A 22,654-nucleotide genomic window follows, 5' to 3' on the forward strand; every position below is an offset into this window, starting at 1 on the left:
CTGCACTTGAATGATCCTGCCCCTCTCACCTCACCCTAATCAAAGCCCTGATCTCAGGCCCCACTCAGACCCTTGGAATCAGAATCTACGTCCTAACAAGATCCCCAGAGGATTTACATGGACATCAGCTTGAGAAGCACTGCTTTCAACGACACCTCCCGGCCTTAACAACCCAAAATCTTGGAATCCAGATAGTAACAAAACTGCAAAGGGATGAGGAGAGATAAATTTCCAGAAGCATCTAACCCCCGAGTTTTCTAGCCATTTGCTTGGATTGGCACACTGCCACCTTAAAATTATACATTGTTTCATGGTTTAGTGTGAACTCTTTAAAAACATTTTCTTTTGAAACAAATATAGATTCATAGGAAGTTGCAAAGATAGTACCGAGAGATCCCATGTGCCCTTCACCCAGTTTCCTTAAATGCTTACATTTTATGTAACTACAGTACAATATTAAAATGAGGAAATTGACATTGGTATAAAGTGTATGTGTAGTCATATGTGATTTTATCACATGTGTAGATTCATGTAACCAACGCAATTAAGATACAAAACGAGTCCACCACCACAAAGATCTCCCTAGAGCTACAGCTTTATAGTCACTCCCACTTCCCTTTCCTGTACCCCTATCCCTAACCTTTGGCAACCACTAATTTGTATAATTTCTGAGAATGTTATATAAATGGAATCATACAGTATGCAACCTTTTGAGACTGGCTTTTTTTCACTCAGTGTGATGAACTGGTGATCTATCTCAATTGTTGCATTTATCATTTTTCCTTTTTGTTTATTCCAAATCAGTTTGTTCCTCTTTTGTTGCTAAGTAGTATTCCATGGTATGGCTGTACCACAGTCTAACCATTTAGCTATTGCAGGCCATTTTATTTGTTTACTGTATTTGGCTGTTACAAATAAAGCTAATATGAGCAATCATGTACAGGTTTTTATGTAGACGTGGTTTGATTTCTTTGGGATAAATACCCAGGAGTGCAATTGCTGAGTAATATGGTAAATGTATAGTTAGTTTTTTAAGAAACTGCCAAACTAGTTTTCAGAGTAGCTTGCCGTTTCACATTTCCACCAGCAACGTACAAGGAACCCAGTTTCTCTACATCCTTGACAGCACTTGGCATTGTCATTCTTTTTTCTTATAGCCATTCTATTAGTGAATAGGTATATCTCCTCGTGGTCTTAATTTACACTTCCTCATGCTTAGGGGTACTAAACCTCATTTCATGTGTTTATTTGCCATCCATCTGTCCTCTTCAGTAAAATGTCTTTTCACGTCTTTTGCCCATTTTCTAATTGGATTGTTAGTTTTTTTACTGTTAAGTTTTGAGGGTCCTTTCTATGCTCTAAATATGAATCCTTAGACATGTGGATTGCAAATATTTTCTCCCAGTTTATAAATTGTTTTTTTAATCCTCTTAATAGGGTCTTTTGTAGAAACGAAAAAAGTTGTTTATTAAAGTCCAATTTATTGCTTTTTTTTTTTCTTTTTTTTTCTTTTATACATCCTGTTTTTGGTGTCATGTCTTAAGAGTCTTCACCAAGCCCTGGACCCAAAGATTTTCTCCCATATTTTCATCTAAAAGTTTTATAGTTTTACATTTTACATAATTTAAATCTATGATTCATTTTGAATTAACTTTTGTATAGAGTGTTTTTGTTTTTATTTTGGTTTTGGTCTATGGCTGTCCAGTTGCTCCAGCACCATTTATTGAAAAGACTATCCTTCCTCCATTGAATTGTTTTTGCACCTTTGTCAAAATTCAGCTGGCCATACTTGTATGGGGCTGTTTCTGGACTCTCTGTTCTATTTCATTGATCTATGTGTCTACCTCTCTGCCAATACCTCACACTCTTGATTACTATAGTTGTATAATAAGGTTTAAAATTTAGACAGATCAATTTTCCCACTTTATTCCTCTTTTTTTAAAAAAGGTATTAACTATTTCAGCTCCTTTACCTTTCCATATAAATTTTAGAATTATTTTGTCTTCATTTATGCAAAAAAGAAATCTTGCTGAGATTTTGATAGAAAGTGCATTAAATTTATATATCAATTTGGGAAGAATTAATATCTTTGCTATGTTGAGTCTTTTAATCCATAAACACAGTATGTCTCAACATTTTGTTAGATCTTCTTTGATTCTTTCATCAGCATTTTGTAGTCTTCAGCATATAAGTTCTGTATAAGTTTTATTATATTTATTCCTAAGTATTTTATTTTTTGAAAGGTTATAAGTCATCTTGTATTTTAAATTTCAGTTTCCATGTGTTTTTTTGCTAGCATATAGAAATACAATTGATTTTCTTATGTCGATCTTATATCTTATGATCTTAATGAACTCACTTATTAGTTCTTGGAATTTCCTTGTAGATTTCTTGGGATTTCTAAGTAGACTTTCATGTGATATGCAACAGAGATAGGTTTTTTTTTTTTCTTTTTGATCTCTTTGTCTTTGATTTCTTTTTCTTGCTCTGCTGAGCTAGCTAGAACTTCCAGTACCACGTTGAATAGCAGTGGTAAGAGCAGCTGTCCTTGCCTTGTTCCTGATCTCAGGGAGAAAGCATTCAGTCTTTCGTCATTAAGTATGATGTTTGCTATAGGTTTTCATGGATGTTCTTTATCATGTTGAAGAAGTTCCCTTCTGTTCCTACTTCTCTGAGTTTTTATCATGAATGAATGTTGAATTTTGTCAACTGCTTTTTCTGCATCAATTGATATAATCATGTGATTTTTCTTCTTTAGCCTGTTAATGTGGTGAATTACACTGAATGATTTTTCAAATATTGAAACATCTTCCATCACTGGATTACATGCCACTTGGTCATGGTGTATAATTCTTTCTACATATAGCCGGATTCTATTTGCTAATACTTTGCTAATGATTTTTCATGTTTTGTACTCTGCCCGGTTTTGATGTCAGAGCAATAGTGGCTTCATAAAATGAATTGGAAAGGGTTCCTTTCTTTTCTATTTTTTAGAAGAGACTCTAGAATTTTTTTTAAGTTTCAGTTTTATTAAGGTATAATTGACATATACAATTTTAAGATAAAGTGTACATCATGTTGACTTAAGTATACATTGTCAAAGGATTCCTCTCATGTAGTTAATTAACACATCCGTCACCTCACGTATTTACATTTTTTTGGTGAGAACACTTAGGTTCTACTCTCTTAGCAAATTTAAATTACATAATACAGTGTTATCGCAATACTGTGATTTATAAGAAATATAGATGTGGTCATTCAGATTCCACATATACGTTTCTCATGTATATTTGGTCTTTGTGCACAGTTTCTGGCTCATAGCTCCCAAAACCCTTGGAATTTCCTGAGCAATAAGAACAATGGAGGCATCTTTTGTTATAATAGTTGGTCTCTTGCCTCAGTTCCTTTCCACCACAACTAGGCTAATGTTGATGAGGTGACTTTTGGAAAGCAACTAAGAGAAGAAGGTAGGAACTTTCAGCACCACCCTCTGATTTCTGGGGAAGAAGTGGGGATGGAGGTTGAATCAATCACCAATAGCCAATGATTTAATCAATCATACCTAAATAATGAAGCCTCCATTAAAAACCCGAAAAGCAAGGGGTTTGAAGACCTTCTAGGTTGGGGAACCAGAATGCTTCCACATACCACTGTGCCATGCCCCAAATTCCATGAGACCCCAAACTCCACGAGTACAGAGGCTCCTTTGTTCTGGATCCCACCATATGTATCTCTTCTTCTGGCTGTTGATTTGTATCCTTTAATACCCTTTGTAATAAATTGATAATCTGGTAAGTAAACGGGTTTCCTGAGTTCTGTGAGTTGCTCTAGTAAATTAATCAGATAAACGAGGTGGTCGTGGGAGCCTCTGATTTATAGCCAGTTGGTCAGAAATACAGGTAACAACCTGGACTTGTGACTGGCATATGAAGTCCAAGGAGTGGGTCATGGGAAACTCCAGTTTGTAGCCGCTTGGTCGGTCAGAAGCACAGTAACAACCTGAGCTTGGAATTTGTCATCTGAAGGGAAGGAGGCGGTCTTGTAAGACTGAGCCCTTAATCTGTGGGATCCAATGCTCTCTCCAGGTAGATGAGTCAGAATTGGGTTGAATTGTAGGACACCCCACTGGTGTCCAAGAATTGCCTGCTGGTACGGGAAACACACACACACACACACACACACACACACATGCACACACATTGGAATTGGATGTTAGAATCATTTTACTTATCAATCAATTATAGTCACCATGTTTTACATTAGATCCTTCTGTGGCATTGGTTTTAATTCTTCTTTAAATGTTTGGTGGAATTCTCCAGTAAAACCACATGGGCATTATGCATTTTTATATTCAGAATTTGACTTGATCCTCAAAACAACCTTGGAAAGAAGGCATTTAACAGATATGGAAACTTAACGCTCAGAGAAATTAAGTGACTTACGCAAGATCCAGAAGTCTTATGATCCCAAGTTCAGTGTTGTTTCCACAGTACCACAGTTCCTGAGTTAGATATCACTAGACTTTTCAAGCATTTAGAATCTCTATGGGAAACAAAGAAAGAGTAATTGTATCTGCTCCTTGGCCACTTATGTTTAGCTGGATTCCAGTTTCTTTCTTTTTTTTTTTTTTAATAGATCTTTATTGGAGTATAATTGCTTCACAATACTGTGTTAGTTTCTGTTGTAAAACAAAGTGAATCAGCCATATGCATACATATATCCCCATATCCCCTCCCTCTTCAGCCTCCCTCCCACCCTCCCTATCCCACATCTCTAGGTCATCACAAAACACCGAGCTGATCTCCTTGTGCTATGCTGCTGCTTCCCACTAGCTATCTATTTTACATTTGGCAGTGTATATATGTCCATGCCACTCTCTCACTTCGCCCCAGCTTCCCCCTCCCCCACCCCGTGTCTTAAGTCCATTCTCTACGTCTGCGTCTTTATTCCTGCCCTGCCACTAGGTTCATCAGTACCATTTTTTTTTTTTTTTTTTAGGATTCCTTATATATGTGTTAGCATATGGTATTTGTTTTTCTCTTTCTGACTTACTTCACTCTGTATGACAGACTCTAGGTCCATCCACCTCACTACAAATAACTCAATTTCGTTTCTTTTTATGGCAATATTCCATTGTATATATGTGCCACATCTTCTTTATCCATTCATCTATCGATAGACATTTAGGTTGGTTCCATGTCCTGGCTATTGTAAATAGTGCTGCAATGAACGTTGTGGTACATGTCTCTTTTTGAATTATGGTTTTCTCAGGGTATATGCTCAGTAGTGGGATTGCTGGGTCATACGATAGTTCTATTTTTAGATTTTAAGGAACCTCAATACTGTTCTCCATAGTGATTTTACCAATTTACATTCCCACCAACAGTGCAGGAGGGTTCCTTTTTCTCCACACTTTCCAGCATTTATTGTTTCTAGATTTTTTGATAATGGCCATTCTGACCGGCATAAGGTGATACCTCATTGTAGTTTTGATTTCCATTTCTCTAATAATTAGTGATGCTGAGCATCTTTTCATGTGCCTCTTGGCCATCTGTATGTCTTCTTTGGTGATATGTCTATTTAGGTCTTCCACCCATTTTTTAGTTGAATTGTTTGTTTTTTTGATATTGAGCTCCATGAGCTGTTTGTATATTTTGGAGATTAATCCTTTGTCAGTTGCTTCATTTGCAAATACTTTCTCCCATTGTCTTTTCATCTTGTTTATGGTTTCCTTTGCTGTGCAAAAGCTTTGAAGTTTAATTAGGTCCCATTTGTTTATTTTTGTTTTTATTTCCATTACTCTAGGAGGTGGGTCAAAAAAGATCTAGCTGTGGTTTATGTCAAAGAGTGCTTTTCCTATGTTTTCCTCTAAAAGCCTTATACTGTCTAGTCTTACATTTAGGTTTTTAATCCATTTGGAGTTTATCTTTGTGTATGGTGTTATATAGTGTTCTAATTTCATTCTTTTATATGTAGCTCTCCAGTTTTCCCAGCACGACTCATTGAGGAGGCTGTCTTTTCTCCATTGTATGGTCTTTCCTCCTTTGTCATAAATTAGGTGACCATATGTGCATGGATTTATCTCTGGGCTTTCTATCCTGTATCATTGATCTATATTTCTGTTTTTGTGCCAGCACCATACTGTCTTGATTACTGTAGCTTTGTAGTATAGTTTGAAGTTGGGGGTCCTGATTCCTCCAGCTCCGTTTTTCTTTCTCAAGATTGCTTTTGCTATTCGGGGTCTTTTGTGTTTCCATACGAATTGTAAAATTTTTTGTTCTAATTCTGTGAAGAATGCCACTGGTAATTTGATAGGGATTGCATTGAATCTGTAGATTGCTTTGGGTAGTATAGTCATTTTCACAATATTGATTCTTCCAATCCAAGAACATGGTATATTTCTCCATCTGTTTATGTCATCTTTGATTTCTTCCATCAGTGTTTTATAGTCTTCTGAGTACAAGTCTTTTGCCTCCTTAGGTAGATTTATTCCTAGGTATTTTATTCTTTTTGTTGCAATGGTAAATGGGATTGTTTCCTTAATTTCGCTTTCTGATTTTTCGTTATTAGTGTATAGGAATGCCAGAGATCTCTGTGCAATTAATTTTGTATCCTACAACCTTACCAAATTCATTGATTAGTTCTTGTAGATTTCTGGTGACATATTCAGGATTTTCTATGTATAGTATCATGTCATCTGCAAACAGTGACAGTTTTACTCCTTCTTTTCCAATTTGTATTCGTTTTATTTCTTTTTCTTCTCTGATTGCCGTGGCTAGGACTTCCAAGACTATATTGAATAAGAGTAGCGAGATTGGACATCCTTGTCTTGTTCCTGATCTTAGTGGAAATGTTTTCAGGTTTTCACCACTGAGTATGATGCTTGCTGTGGGTTTGTCATATATGGCCTTTATTATGTTGAGGTAGGTTCCCTCTGTGCCCATTTTCTGGAGAGTTTTTATCATAAGTGGGTGTTGAATTTTGTCAAAAGCTTTTTCTGCATCTATTGAGATAATCATATGGTTTTTATTCTTCAGTTTGTTAATATGGTGTATCACATTGATTGATTTGTGTATATTGAAGAATCCTTGTATCCCTGGGGTAAATCCCACTTGATCATGGTGTATGATCCTTTTAATATGTTGTTGGATTCTGTTTGCTAGTATTTTGTTCAGGATTTTGCATCTATGTTCATCAGTGATATTGGTCTATAGTTTTCTTTTTTTGTGGTATCTTTTTCTGGTTTTGGTATCAGGGTGATGGTGGCTTTGTAGAATGAATTTGGGAGTGTTCCTCCCTCTGCAATTTTTTGGAAGAGTTTGAGAAGGATCAGTGTTAGCTCTTCTCTAACTGTTTGATAGAATTCGCCTGTGAAGCCATCTGGTCCTGAACTTTTGTTTGTTGAAAGATTTTAAATTATGGTTTCAATTTCATTATTTATGATAGGTCTGTTTACATTTTCTTATTATTCCTGGGTCAGTCTTGGAAAATTGTACCTTTACAAGAATTTGTCCATTTCTTCGTGGTTGTCCATTTTATTGGCATATAGTTGTTTGTAGTACTCTCTTATAATCCTTTGTATTTCTGTGGTGTCAGTTGTGATTTCTCCTTTTTCATTTCTAATTATATGGATTTACGTCCTCTCCCTTTTTTTTTTTTGATGAGTCTGGCTAAGGGTTTATCAATTTTGTTTATCTTCTCAAAGAACCAGCTTTTAGTTTTATTGATCTTTGCTATTGTTTTCTTCGTTTCTATTTCATTTATTTCCGCTCTGATCTTTATGATTTCTTTCCTTCTACTGACTTCGGGTTTTCTTTGTTCTTCTTTCTCTAGTTGCTTTAGGTGTAGGGTTAAATTGTTTATTTGAGATTTTTCTTGATTCTTGAGGTGAGATTGAATTGCTATAAACTTCCCTCTTACTTAGAACTGCTTTTGCTGCGTTCCAGAGGTTTTGGGTCGTCGTGTTTTCGTTGTCATTTGTTTCTATGTATTTTTTTATTTCTTCTTTGATTTCTTCAGTGATCTCTTGGTTATTTAGTAGCGCACTGTTTAGCCTCCATGTATTTGTTTTTTACAGTTTTTTTCCTGTAATTGATTTCCAATCTCATAGTGTTGTGGTCAGAAAAGATGCTTGATACGATTTCAATTTTCTTAAATTTTCTGAGGCTTGATTTGTGACCCAAGATGTGATCTATCCTGGAGAATGTTCCATGTGCACTTGAGAAGAAAGTGTATTCTGCCACTTTTGGGTGGAATGTTCTATAAATATCAATTAGATCTATTGGGTCTACTGTGTCATTTAAAGCTTGTGTTTCCTTATTTATTTTCTGAATGGATGTAAGTGGGATGTTAAAGTCCCCCACTATCATTGTATTACTGTCGATTTCCCCTTTCATGGTTGTTAGCCTTTGCCTTATGTACTGAGGTGCTCCTATGTTGGGTGCATAAACATTTATAATTGTTATATCTTCTTCTTGGATTGATCCTTTGATCATTATGTAGTGTCCTTCCTTATCTCTTGTAACAATCTTTATTTTAAAGTCTATTTTATCTGATATGAGTATTGCTACTCCAGCTTTCTTTTGATTTCCATTTGCATGGAATATCTTTTTCCATCCCTTCACTTTCAGTCTGTATGTGTCCCTAGGTCTGAAGTGGGTCTCTTGTAGACAGCATATATATGGGTCTTGTTTTTGTATCCATTCAGCCAGTCTGTGTCTTTTGGTTGGGGCATTTAATCCATTTACGTTCAACGTTATTATCGATATGTATGTTCCTATTACCATTTTCTTAATTGTTTTGGGTTTGTTTTTGTGGGTCTTTTTCTTCTCTTGTGTTTCCCGCTTAGAGAAGTTTCTTTAGCATTTGTTGTAAAGCTGGTTTGGTGGTGCTGAATTCTCTTAGCTTTTGTTTGTCTGAAAAGCTTTTGACTTCTCCATTGAATCTGAATGAGATCCTTGCTGGGTAATCTTGGTTGTAGGTTTTTCTCTTTTATCACTTTAAGTATATCCTGCCACTCCCTTCTGGCCTGCCGAGTTTCCACTGAAAAATCAGCTTATAAACTTATGGGGATTCCTTTGTATGTTATTTTTTGTTTTTTCCCTTGCTGCTTTTAATATTTTTTCTTTGCATTTAATTTTTGTTAGCTTGATTAATATGTGTCTTGGTGTGTTTTTCCTAGTGTTTATCCTGTATGGGACTCTCTGTGCTTCCTGGACTTGGGTGACTATTTCCTTTCCCTTGTTAGGGAAGTTTTCCACTGTAATCTCTTCAAATATTTTCTCAGACCCTTTTTTTTTCTCTTGTTTCTCTGGGACCCCTATAATTCGAATCTTGGTGCATTTAGTGTTGTCCCAGAGGTCTCTGAGATTGTCTTCAATTCTTTTCATTCTTTTTCTTTATTCTGCTCCTTGGCAGATATTTCCACCATTTTGTCTTCTAGCTCACTTTTTCATTCTTCTGCCTCAGTTATTCTGTTATTGATTCTTTCTAGTGTATTTTTCATTTCAGTTATTGTGTTGTTCATCTCTGTTTGTTTTTTCTTTAGGTCTTCTAGATCTTCTAGAAATGTTAAACATTTCTTGTATTTTCTGAATCCGTACCTCCATTGTATTTCTGAGATTCTGGATCATCTTTACTATCATTACTCTGAATTCTTTTTCAGGTAGATTGCCTATTTCCTCTTCATATATTTGGTTTTGTAGGTTTTTACCTTGCTCCTTCATCTGTGACATATATTTTGCCATCTAATTTTTTTTCCTTTTTTTTATGAGTGGAATTGTGTTCCTGTCTTACTGGTTGTTTGGCCTGAGGCTTCCAACACTGCAGTTTGTAGGCTGTTGGGTAGAGCTGGGTCTTGGTGCTGAGATGAGGACCTCCAGGAGACCTCACTCTGAACAATATTCCCTGGTGTCTGAGGTTCTCTGTTAGTCCAGTGGTTCGGACTTGAAGCTCCCACCTCAGGAACTTCAGCCTGACCCCTGGCTCATGAACCAAGATCCTGCAAGCTGGGCAGGGCGGCAAAAAAAAAAAAAAAAAACGGAGAACAATAACAAAGTAAAAAATAAAATTAGACTAGGAAAGTAACCACTATGTTAGAAAAAATATAAAAATAAAAGTATAGATGAAACAACAACCAGAAGGTAAAACAGAACCACAATAGTAAAAAGGAGGAAGAGAAAAAACAGAAAAAAGGTGGAAAAGGCCTTGGCTATGGAGGGCGGGGCATAAGCAGGGGTGAGGTTTTGGCAGTGGGTGGAGCCTATGCTTCTTAGCCACAGGGCTGGAAAAGGCAGGGGTGGGGTGGGGTAGGGATTAGGCTCAACAGAACAGAAGGGGCCCAGGCATGCCTCCCACCTCTGGTCTCAGAGGGTGGGGGACCCCACCTGGGAACCCAGCAGGCTTCCTGGGCTCGAGTGGGTGGGACAAATGCCCTCCACGCCTCTCCTGCTCCTCCTGTCCTGGAGGGTTCCTCCCACCTGCCTCTCCTGATCTCTCCCAGCCTCCCTTCTATGCCCCCAGGACCAACCCAGCCCGGAGGGGACCTCTGAGGGCGTAGGACCCGGCTAGAGAGAGCTGGGCAGACTTCCCTGGCCAATTGGGCAGTGGAAATGCTGAGCCCCCTCCCCCCTGATGCGAGCCCCTGAGGGTCCCTCCAGGCGTGGGAACCCCTCCCCCATCTCAGCCACCCGTCAGGGGCGCTGGTCCTGTCCAGACTCCACTTCTCCTCCCCCCTCAGTCCCCCAGTGTCCTACCAGTTTGCTTGGGGGTTCTTTCCACCTCCTTGGACGTTGGGGTCTCCCACCAGTGTCCGGCAGGCACCCTAGTTGTGGGGAGACGTGAACTCTGCATCTTCCCACACCACCATCTTGACTCCTCCAAGATTAAGTCCCTCCAGTTTCTTACTTGCCTGACATTCCATTCAAATTAGAGGATAATAAGGCAACAAGTGAATTGCAGAATATAAAACCTAGCGCTATTAGTATAGTCATAAATGTATGGTCTGAAATATTGATGACATGGCATTGCATTGACACATCCAACTGCAAAGCCCCAGAGGCAAAGCAAACAAAATGTCTGGAGAGAGGAGAAAATCCATGGTCCCTGAACATTCTCTGGGAAGTTCTGATGGGTCATCTTCTTCCTTTATCCCTCATCACCTGGCCCAAAATTTCCTGCCAGGAATGATTGTCTCCTTTAAGGTAGGATTTTTCACCACCTTCACTATCCCTTCTGTGAGTTTTTCTTCAAGCTCAGAGCATGTCACTCCCCATGTTCAAAAGCCTTCAATGATTCCCTATTATCTATACTTTTCATCTTTATGGTTATTGTCAATGTATGTCTATTGTTCTCAAACTTGAGAGAGCAAAAGAATCACCTGGGGAAACTAATTTTAAAAGTAGACTAAGTCCCAATCCCAGACATTTTGACTCAGTAACTCTGGACGAGGACCTAAAAATCTGCATTTTAATAGCCTCTCCCTGGTAATTCCAATGCAAGTGGTCCACAGAATGCATGTTGACCAAAGAGTGGCATAAAAGTCACATTCCTTGCCTGGCTTTCAGGACCCTTTGAAGTTTGATTCCCACTTGCTTAGCCAACAGTACCCCTCCCTCACCCTCACCCCACCCCTACCAGGCCCCCTACAGCCTAACCCTAGTGGCTAAGACTAAACCAGTTGATAAGCATACTTTAAACTGTGCAATTTCTGAATATTTGCTGGAACTCCTCACACTCCTTGGAAAGAGAAAATTACCTCTCTTGTCCCTTTTCCCACGTGCCCTAGTATCTCACAGAGTTGTTCAAAATACAGGTTGCCACGCATTACTAGGTTGTGACCAGCTTTTTATTTAAATTTGTAATTACTAGAATAGAATGTACTAGAAAACACTGTAACATTTGTTTCAGTTAATTATACATAAACATACATATGTATGTATTGTGCCAGGATATAAAATGTATTTCTTACTGTGGGTTGTAGTAAAACACCACCACCAACAACAACAACATTGAAAGCCACAGCTATAGCACTCACCCAATTTGCCTCTCATTAGAGCCTTCTGTTTCTCCATTATTGTGAACATTTGGAGAATAATAAATAAAGCCACTCTTATCCCTCTAGGATCCATCATGGTATTTTGTGCTCAATACTTGTTAACTGAATTGATTTGACTGCACGATCACAATCATGACTCTTCTGTGTTTAACTATTTCAGATCAGGAATCCTTTTTTAGGTGTAGGGTTGGGGCTATTCCTTTCAAAAATTGCTTCTTTGTGAGACAGTGAGCTTTGGAGCATTGCCAGGGGAAGTGCCCCCTCATCTTGGCCAGAGGGAAAGGATAACATTTTCCAAGGCAATGAGGTTGCTTGGTGCAACCTATTTCCCTTGGAAATTCTGGAGTGTGGTCTGAGGAATGGAGTGGGTGGCTCTCCGGACAGACATGGCCCAGTGGAAGGAAACCCTAAGGGAAGGTGGCTACATGAGCCTTCTAGGTATGAGCATTTGTTGAACAAGCATTACTCAATAAACAAGCCACTGTGCTGAGTGCTTAAGAGCCCAAGAAGTCTTTGGCATGGGTGACAGACTGAACTACTTGTGGATTGCTTTTCTTAAGCCTGTACATTGTGTCAAGCGGCAACAGAACAAGCCAAGGTTGTTTGAATGTAAATCATCTTACGCTCTGCTTGCTTCTCACGTGTATGTTAACTGCACATCTCCTTTAGCTGTGCGTTTGGGACCTCTTCTCTACAGCAAAGTCCCTGGCTTTGAAGAATTCAGTACAGAAGAGGAGTAAAGACACAAACTTTCAGAAACAATTTCCAGATCATATCCCTTGAACAGGATGCACAGGGAGCTAGTAGGTCAGTAAGTCCAGCAAAGGGGGATGTTGCCGGGGCAGGCATGCTGGATGTGGGGTGGAGCTGAGCTTCAAATGAAAAGCTTGGGTAAGTGGAGAGTAAAGAGAGGACACTTTTTCTAAGATAGGGAGACGAAGGAAGGTCCGGCTTATTGCAGCAGAGGATCTGTGACAGCCAAAGCCCATATGGAAATGATCCTAAGGAAGACTGGGGTATAAAGGGCAAAGGGAAGAGAGGAGGGGCTATAGAATTTATTCAGATATCCAAAAGGTTTTGCTACAAGGCCTTCAATTTATTCTTGACCTCAGAATAAGATTTGGAAACTAGTGAAGTAATATCACTCTTTTGAAAAGCAAAGATGACACACGTTATAATGTTAGAAACTGACAATACTGAATGCTGGTGAGGATGTGGAGCAACAGGAACGCTCATGCATTGCTGGCAGGAATGCAAAATTGTACACCCACTTTGGAAGATAGTTAGGCAGTTTCTTACAAAATTAAACATACTTTTACCGTATGTTCCAGCAATCACACTCCTTGATATTTACCTGAGTTGCAAATTTATGTCCACTCAAAAACCTGCACATGAATGTTATATCAGCTTTATTCATAATCAGTGAAAACTGGAAGCAACCAAGATGACCTTCCATTAGTGAATGAATAAACAAACTGTGGTACGTGCAGACAATGGACTATTATTCAGCAATAAAAAGAAATGAGTTATCAGGCCAGGAAAAGACATGGAGGAACCTTAAATATGAATTGCTAAGTGAAAGAAGCCAGTCTGAAGAGGCTACATAGTGTGTGATTCCAACTATTTGGCATTTTGAAAAAGACAAAACTATAGAGATAGTAAAAAATCAGTGGTTACCAGCGGTTGGAAGGAGGGAGAGAGATGAATAGGTAGAGAGCACAGTGGATTTTGAGCGTGGAGAAACTATTCTCTATGAAACCAATGTGGACACATGTCATTATGTATTTGTCAAAACCCGCAAAACCATACAACACAAAGAGTGAATCTCAATGTAAACTATGTCCTATAGTTAATAACAATGTGTCAGTACGGGCCTATCAAATATAACAATTATACCCCACTAATGCAAGATAGTAATAACAGGGGAAATGGGGTGCATGGGGGGGGAGGTCGGAAGATGGGGGGACTGAATACATAGAACTCTATGTACTATCTGCTTAATTATTCTGTTAATCTAAAACTGTGCTAAAAAAAATAAAGTTTATTAATTACTTTTTTAAAAAACTTTAAGAGATTTCACATCGGAAGAAAAAAAAGAGGCAAATGTGGTGAGAATTAAAATTTTTAAGAGAGCCAGCAGGGTGATCCTGGAAGCTTGCTTGTAAACTACACAGCCAGTTTTGCTACCCAAGCCCCTGTTCCCTTACAGAATCCCTCACCTACACAGTAAATCCACGCCACCTTCCCTCAGCTGTAGTAGCTCAGGACCTGTTGGATTTGTACAACGAACCGCCTTAGAAGAAAGACAGAACCAAAATCTTCATCACTTCTTAGTTTGCTAAATTGTCTCATGAGAATGAAATTGGCCTTGTCTGGTAAATTTGAAAAAGCAACATGATGACTTTTTTTCAGCATTAAAAAAAGGCTTTTTTCTCTGGCCGAACTTTTCTCAACCAACTGTAATGTTGGTTTTCTGGTCTGATTGTTAATTCTCCCTAATTATGTAGAAGGCCCTTTAAATTTGTTTTGGTGATTTTCCTCTTCTGAGTAACTCCATGAGGCAGTCAGCCCACCTTTCATATTATAAGAAGGCTTCTTCTTTTTTCTTTTTAAAAAATGACTCCTTCACTTTGGAATAATTTCTGCTTGTGATCATAATGGTTAATTCCAATCAGTTGCTCTATTGGCTTTGAGTGAGGCACTTGTTTTAAATCTCTCTAAGCTAGTCCAGCACTGGACCTTTAAACCTGGATTAATCCCCTTGACTTCTAAATCCTTTTGCTTTGGGGGCTGAAATCTGGTTCCATAACCTTTTGAATCACCAACGTTTGCTTTGAAAGTTGGCACTTTCTACTTAAATGGCAAGAAAGATGGGAAATAAGCCTTACAGAGCTGAACGTATTGATTTCAATGATCACCTCTAATCCACACCTTTCCTCTTTATAATGTGAGGTTTTCTTCTCTTAATTAGAAAGAGCCAGAGATTATCTACACAAAACTGGAAGGTTTATTGTCATTGGTGGGATTGTGTCTCCTGTCCACGACTCCTATGGAAAACAGGTGGGTTCCTCCTTTGCCCCTCTCCTCCCTAACCCCACTTCCTGACCCGATGGTTCCTCTGATGTAAAACTGCTCCGCTGCCATCTCTGCCATCTACGATTCCTGGAAACGCAAAACACCCATTAGCAGGTGTCCTGCTTCCCATCTCTGGACCACAGTCAGACCTGAGCGAATGGGGGTTGGGCAGCAGCTGGGAGGAACAGCTGCCTGCGACCAGGCCCAGTCAGAACTCAACCATGCCATGTGACTCGGCACGGATGCCAAACTGGGGGCTGGTAATGGGCTGGGCAATCTTTCCTGGGATTTTAGGAGAAAAAGGCCTATGCCTCCTATAATCTGATTTAAAATTCATTTCCCTGCCCCTCCCTCCCTGCCACACATCCCAGAAAATCTAGAAGCTCTCCCAGACCTCAATCTGCTCCCCCAGATACAACTTGGTGGGCTCTGGGGAAGTGACCCAGCCAGATGGACCCGGGAAACAAGGCAACACTCACCACGTTAAGTCTTCTCTCTGTGCTGGGTACACACTGGCTTCTTCATCAGTGGAGGCTCACCTCTGACTCTGATGGGGGAGGAGAGTATACTGCACACACCCTCCATTCTTCTTCTCCCACCCACCCTGCCACTGTACGCTTGTGTGTAGCAGGGGGACATGTGGAGGGGTCACACCTTCATTCTCTGTCAGCACTGAAAAATGCTGCGCTTTTATAATGGGCTGGCTTGGGATGGAGCCTTAGGGAGTCTGTGGGGAGCAGAGTGATCCTCCCAACGACTGCTCTGTTGCTTCCCAGGGCCTTGTGTCGAGCCGGCACCGTCTCATCATGTGTCAGCTGGCCGTCCAGAATTCCGACTGGATCAGGTAGGGCTGGCCTGATGATGCCAGAGGTGGGTGGCTCAGGGACACCCTGGGAATGGGTGGAAAAAAGGAAGAGTCCCCACAGGAGTGGGGAGGCCAGGGGAGAGAGTAACCCCATGCAGGCAATAATTACGTAAGCATTCTGGGGTGGCCTGATGACTTTATTTTTTAACCAAGCTATACAGCCTGGGGAACTAAAGAGGGAGCTTTTGGTGTTTCATCTGCTCTGGCACGTTTGGATTCAGGAGTATGCGCGGAGCTTCCACAAACATCACTGGGATTGGGGTGAGGCAGGGCCAGAGAATCCGAGATGCCTCTCCACTTCCATCCGTACTCACTTCCATGAGCTGTCACCACCTTTCAGGGAAGGTCCCCCAGCTTTGGCTATTTTCCATTCCTGTTCAGGCTTCCTAGGGCCCCGCGATGACAGTGGGACAGCGGGGCGGGGCGGGGTGGGGGTGGGGGCAGGTCCAAGCGCTCAGGGCCTTTCCCTCAGACGGTCCCTGCGCAGTCCTAAGATGGCAGACACTATTATCCGCTGTGCTTGCAGTGTAATTAAAGCAAACCTCCACAAATTATGCTAATTATGCCCCCCAAAGCTCCTACAGTTATAATTTGCATGAGAAGATGACTTTAAAAAAAAAATAACGATACACCATTTATATTGTGATTTCCCCCCGTGGAAAAATAAGCAGCACCTAGAGGTTTCCAGGAAAGGAGAGAAATGAAGGGCCGCTGACCTCAGAATGAGGGATGCAGAGAGTTAGCGGAGAAGAGATGGGGTGGGTGGAAATGGGAGCAGTGAAGGAAAGCGACAATAATAATTAAATAGTGATCCGTGCCATTTGTGCGCAGTGATTTGTGTGAGCAGTGCCTGCCCTTTACAGACTTTCTCATCATCCCCCCGCCCCCCGAGACAGAGGTGAGGTTGGGAGACAGCTCAGGAGAAGTCAAGGAGTTTGAGAGGGAACAGCACATCTGTGGTCAAGTCAGGGTAGAGACGGAGCCTCTTAGCACGGCACCTCATGATCTCAGGGGAAAATGGGGTCCAGTGGGGGAAATACTGAACACGAGACTGTTACTGCTTGTATGTGATTAGAAGATTCTGAAATAACTCCCTCATTCATTCAACAAATATTCACTGAGCACTTACTGCCTGCCCTGCACTGCTCCAGGCACTGGGAAAATGAGAATTCCGCGAACTGAGGTCACCAGAGAGGCTTGGAGCTAGCTCGAGAGATGGGGCGTGGGTGCGCAGAGTCCCTGGACATGGGGGAGCCTGTTTAGCTAGGTCAGGTGTCTGCCCATCTCAGGGGGGAGGGTGGTCAGGGATCTGGGGGCTCAGGGCAAGCTGGGTCGCTAAGCATTTTCAGTTCACGAGATCTCATCTCTGGGAACCTTAGGTGTGCTGTGAGGTGGGGCTAGGGAGGGAATGCTCAACTGCTAAGGACCTGTTTGAGGAACGTCCCAGTGTAGCAGCTCATTAAGTTGGTAATTAAGCCCGAGTGCTGCATCCGTCAGGGGCTGGATCCCTGCTCACTTCACATCCCGTGAGCAGCAGGGGTTGGCCAGTCTGCGGAGCTGTGCCTTCCGGTCTGGCTGCCGTGCCCACCTGCATGCCCACAGGGCACCCCACTGCACAGGAAGTCAGACATGGGCAGATTCCCCAGTTCGGGTAACTGCGGTCGCCACTTGATGGGGGCCTGGCTCATTTCATTCTTATCACAGTCCTATAAGGTCCAGAGGAGAATTCCCATTTTGCAGGTAAGAATAAGAGCAAGACACTATACTAAGCACTTTGCATAGAAAACTCATTGACCCCTTCTAATAACCCCGCAGGAGAGTTATTATTGTTATTCCCATTTTACAGATGGGAAAGTGAGCACCAAAAAATCACATAACTTTCCCAAAGCCCCACAGTTGGCAAGGTCTGGTGCCGATATTAAACCTGGCTAGACCAGTACCAGCAACTTACCAGCAATGTAAGCCTGTGTCAAACTCCTCTCATTTTACAGTGGGGAAACTGAGGCTCAGGAAGGTGTTTCAAGCCCATGTTTTACCTGATTCGAGGTCTAAGTACATGGTATGACCAGGTCTGCTAAGCTTTTTGAGCCATGTCATTGGAAGGAACCAATAAGCAAAGAGTGTGAGAATGGAAACCAAGGGAAACATCTTTCCTATTGTCAGGGTGGACCCGTGGGAGTGCTATCAGGACACCTGGCAGACAACCTGCAGCGTCCTCGAACACCATCGGGAGCTCATGAAGGTAAGCTGGGCCAGGCTCAGGGTTGGATGGATCCCGGAAGCCGGGCAGGCCAGGGAAAGGATGCTGCTGGCCTACTGACCTGGTTGTTTCCTGCTTCTCCGCCAGCGGTCAGGGAGACCAGGCTCTGAACAGCACCAAGGAGGGCAGTGAATTAGGGACCCAGAGCAGCAGCAGAGGCTGCTTCCTACCTTGTTGCCCTCCTCGATATGACTTGGGGCAGTTTTCATCTTCTGGCAGTAAGTTCAAGGTGGGATTCAGGAGACCACAGCTGGAAAACTTCGGAAAGTGAGGAGAGAAGGAGAAGCGAGCAAAGAAAGGAGGAGAGAGGGGCACTGGGCTGAGTTACAAGCAGCCGGGTCCTCCTGCCACACCTCCTGGGGACCCATTGGTCCTCTTACCCCAGCGCAGGTTGCCGTGACTGCCGTACTTCATACCCGCAGGCGGCGTACTGTCATGCACACTCATTCCTCCTCACAGGAGTCCACGGGCAGACGGTGTTCTCATCTCTGTTTTATTTCTGGGTAAAAGGAAGCACAGAGAGGTGAACCAGGGTATCTGAGGACACACAGTGACTGCCTAGTCCACACAGATGGCTGCCCAGGGCTTGTGGCCGTGCGCAGTGACGAGGACCTGTTTGCTAGGTAAGCACAGTTTCCTCCCCCGCCAGCAGCACCAGTCAGCGTGTGCAGAAAGCGCCCTTCACAGACCAATAGCAACCCATCGACTCCCACCGTGCGGGGGGTGAAAAGCGGTGCCATCAATAGCAAGAAGCCTGACCCACCGAGACAAGACGCAGTCCATCCTCCTTGCCTCCGCTGACCCGGATGCACAGCCCTCCCCAGCCCCAAACAAGGATCAGAATGGCATCGTCCTGACACAGGGGGCGCCTCCATCGCATCTGTGTTTGCTGTCAGAGGGGCCTTTCAGAATCTTCTCCTTGGGGAGCTGTCAGCAGCCCCAATCCCCCCCACTCTCCACCTGCTTTATTTGAACAGATGTGGACTTCTGGGGCTCCAGACCATCCAGGAAGCCAAGAGCAAGAGAAGTGGAGAGGACGAGTTGGCTGTTGCTTCATCTAATAAGCTTTTCCCCCATGGAATTGAAGAAAACCCATCTCCTCTCTTTCTGCTTTCAGAACCCTTCACACACATCCCGAGTCTTTCCTGGTCCCTTTGGAAGGACTCTGACGTAGGGTGGCCCTGACTTGCTCCTCTGGGCTTGTCTCAACAACGGCAGTAATAGAAGACATCCCATCTTACTGTATAAGGATGTGTCCGTCAGGAGAGGCTAAGATTCGCAGGCATCCTTTGAATCTCAGTGGCTTCACGCTGGGGGCCTGTGCTCCTTCTGGTCACCCAGGAGCCTCCGGCTGCGTGATGGAAGGGAGGAATCAGGGACCCTGCAGGCACGCCGGAGCCCTGGCTCTACCAACCAGAAAGCCTGGCTGCTCTTTTGCTGTCTAAATGTCTGGGCTTCCCGAGCCCTCCCTCTGTTACTCAGGCCCAGAAGCATGAGTCTGGGCCCGAGATGCTTGGCCAAGGACCCCCAGCTTTTTGCAGTGATGGTCACAGGCCGGCAAAGAATGCCAGCCACGATGGCCCCCCGCCTTGGAGCGGGAGCTTGGAGCTGCTTGTAACTCCCAGTCTCCCCGGTCCCAGCATCAGGCCGGTGTTCCTGGCCTGGAGAGTGGACCTGTTGGAGAGATAGACACGGGGCTTAATAGGTGATGCAAGGCTTTGAGAACGTGGGAGCCTGTGGAGGGCAGAGCGGGGCAGGTGGCCAGCACTTTTCTTCTCCAGCATAGAACAAGTCGAATGGGACTAATGATGCATGCAGCAAGAAGAAGAAAATCCTCAGCTACCAGACCGGTTATTTAATGAGAATGTGGCGTTTTCTTTTCTGGATGTGAAATCGTAATAAAAAGGAGGCAAACTGTCCCTTCCACTCCACCAGCCGCAGCCGGACAGAGAATCCCACAAAGCAGGCTAAGAAGATCCTGTGGTCCCCAACCTCAGCTGGCTCCCAGATGTGGCTGCTTGCTGTCGTGACCATCTCCTGTCAGGAACATTACAGAAGTGACAGGTCACCCCACGAGACAAACGCCTGCCCTTCCAGGGCTCGGAAGTTCTCACGTTCTGCTCTGCCTGCACGGTGGTGTGTGGAAGACGCCTTTGGAGGGTCACCCCAATCCTGGGACTTGGTGTCCTCTGGAAGCAGGACTCAATAATCCAGAAAGGATGGTGGGCCAGGGATTGAGGGGAAGCTGGCTTTCAGGGAAGGGACCTTGAATAAGCAACAGCCCTATGAAGCTAAACAGATTGAAAATTCACCCTTTGTTTCTCTGTTGCCCAATAGCTCCACTCCCCACGGGCAAGGGGGGTTGCTTCTGGGTCAGCTGTGAAGAATGCTGCGTTATCAGCTCTGTGTTTTCTGTAGCACTAGAGAGAAGCAGCAGGCCAGATAACACAGGACAATGGATAATACACATAGAATTTCCGTTTGGCTCTGGAATGTGTATTCACACTCTGAGCAGGCGCAAGAGTTCCCAGAACCCCGCCCCTCTTCCTGCAACACAAACACATCCTGCTCTGCCTGGCACTGCTCCCCAGCTTGGCCCTGTCATTGGCATCTCTGGCCTGGAGAGGCGGCAGGTGGTGATAGCGCCTGGTGGTTGCACGACCTTTCCCAAGCTTGCACAGCCCTTTTGCAGACATGACCTCATTTGAGCCCCATGAAGCAGGCAGGGAAGGCAGGCATGCATGTTCCACAGAAGGTCACAACATGTACAAAGTTCCTGCCAGGTGCCAGATGCTCTAAAGGCGCTCTGTGTATGCTCGCTCGTGTAATCCTGCCGCAGCCCAGAAAGGTGGCTCTTTTGCCTCTCTATGTTAGGCTCTTGAGCTGAGGTTCAAGGGCAGGTAACTATGCAAGGTCACACAGCCAGAAGGGGGCAGAGCTCAAACTTGAACCCAGGTCTGTGAAACAACACAGCCCACGCGTTTCCCATCGAGCTCTCTCACCTCCTGCTAGCCTAGTGTGGTCACAGGGTGTGGCTGGATCTAGAACCCACCTCCAGCCCTCCTTCTCAGTTCCAGGACACCTGACCATGATGGACAAGCAGATGAGCATTTGGAGATAACTGGGAAATGCTTTCATAAGTCTCTTGGGCTAACGACACTGACTCTGCCCTTCTTCCTTCCCCCAGCGGGTGACTGGCTGCATCCTCTCCAATGTCAACACACCCTCCATGACGCCTGTGATTGGACAGCCCCAAAATGAGACCTCCCAGCCCATTTACCAGAACAGCAATGTGCCCACCAAGCCCACTGCAGGTAGGGGAACATTGGTGTAGAGCAGTGGCTCTCAAACTTCAGAATCGCTTGCAGGGCTTGTTAAAATCCAGATCGCTAAGCGCTGCCCCAGAATTTGATTCAGTGGGTCTGGAAGAAGGAAGAGAATTTGCATTGTTAAAAAGTCAGTGCTGATGCTCTGGTCCAGGGACCATACTTTGAGAACTCTTAATGTAGGGCATCAGAGAGAAATAGTCACAATGATAGAGACAGGAACAGAGACAGAGAGAGGCAGGGGTGATGGTGTGCATTTTAATATAAATGTGATTGCCTTAAGTGGGAATTAAAGACAAAAGGGAGCATTTTTCTCTGCCTTTTCTAAGGAGGTTGAGGATCTTGCCAAGGTCACACAGTAAGGAAGTATCAGGGCCAGGAGTCAAACCCAGACAGTCTGCAGCCAGAGTCCCACACTCTTAGCCATCCCTTCACTGACAAAGAGCAGGGGTCCCCCAACATTTACTCAGCACCTAGTATTATATGCTTGCACGGTGCTCAGTGCTTTACACGGGTTCTCATTTATTGTGGTAATTCTGTAATATAGATAATATATTCCCATTTACAAAGAGAAAACTGAGCTTCAGAGAAGGTGAGTGATTTGCCTAAGGTCACACAGCTCAAAAGTAGAAGAGCCAGAATTCATATTCAGGACTGTCTGATTCCAAGGTCCATGTTCTTCCTAATATTTTCTTCCAGGTCAATTGCAAGAGACAGATCCTGGTATTACTTTTCAAGCCTAGAGACCATAATCTATTTGGTTATCAGTCTATCATAAATAGGATAATTCACAAGGATGAGCCAGAATTTCATAGTTTGCATATAGCTACGTCTGGGGGCTCAGAAAACTTCTCTGGATTAGAGCTCAGAAAGATCACTGAAAACCAGATCCCTCTCAGCCAAAGTAGGATGTCTGATTATTCTAAACACCATCTGAAAGGGAAGGAAAGCCTTTGCCCAGCAGAAATTACTCCAAATGAGTTCTTTGCCACAGGCCGAGTCTCCGTGGATTTGGGTGTTACTGTTTAGTGTTGGGGGTGGCTGAGGAAATGCACATGATATTAAAAAACGAA

At 43.1% G+C, this 22,654-nt stretch overlaps 1 protein-coding gene and 1 long non-coding RNA gene across 3 annotated transcripts in view; one reads left to right on the forward strand and one right to left on the reverse strand.

Annotated features, from left to right (window-relative positions):
• The window catches only part of NMNAT2 (nicotinamide nucleotide adenylyltransferase 2), a 213,045-nt gene that overhangs the window by 160,328 nt on the left and 30,063 nt on the right, over positions 1–22,654 (forward strand). For both annotated transcript variants that reach the window (XM_061187559.1, XM_061187560.1), the window contains exons 4-7: positions 15,027–15,115; positions 15,907–15,974; positions 18,159–18,237; positions 21,443–21,569. In XM_061187559.1, the coding sequence (XP_061043542.1) occupies positions 15,027–15,115; positions 15,907–15,974; positions 18,159–18,237; positions 21,443–21,569 (363 nt within the window). The remainder of the gene's footprint in view (positions 1–15,026; positions 15,116–15,906; positions 15,975–18,158; positions 18,238–21,442; positions 21,570–22,654) is intronic.
• On the reverse strand, positions 16,153–18,708 carry LOC133089198 (uncharacterized). The gene is made up of 3 exons (XR_009700585.1): positions 18,636–18,708; positions 18,426–18,513; positions 16,153–16,484 (listed from the first exon to the last, which is right to left on the reverse strand). It is a non-coding gene; the product is annotated as an uncharacterized LOC133089198 (long non-coding RNA).

This window comes from Eubalaena glacialis, chromosome 3 (assembly GCF_028564815.1).
Source record: "Eubalaena glacialis isolate mEubGla1 chromosome 3, mEubGla1.1.hap2.+ XY, whole genome shotgun sequence".
NCBI lineage: Eukaryota > Metazoa > Chordata > Mammalia > Artiodactyla > Balaenidae > Eubalaena > Eubalaena glacialis.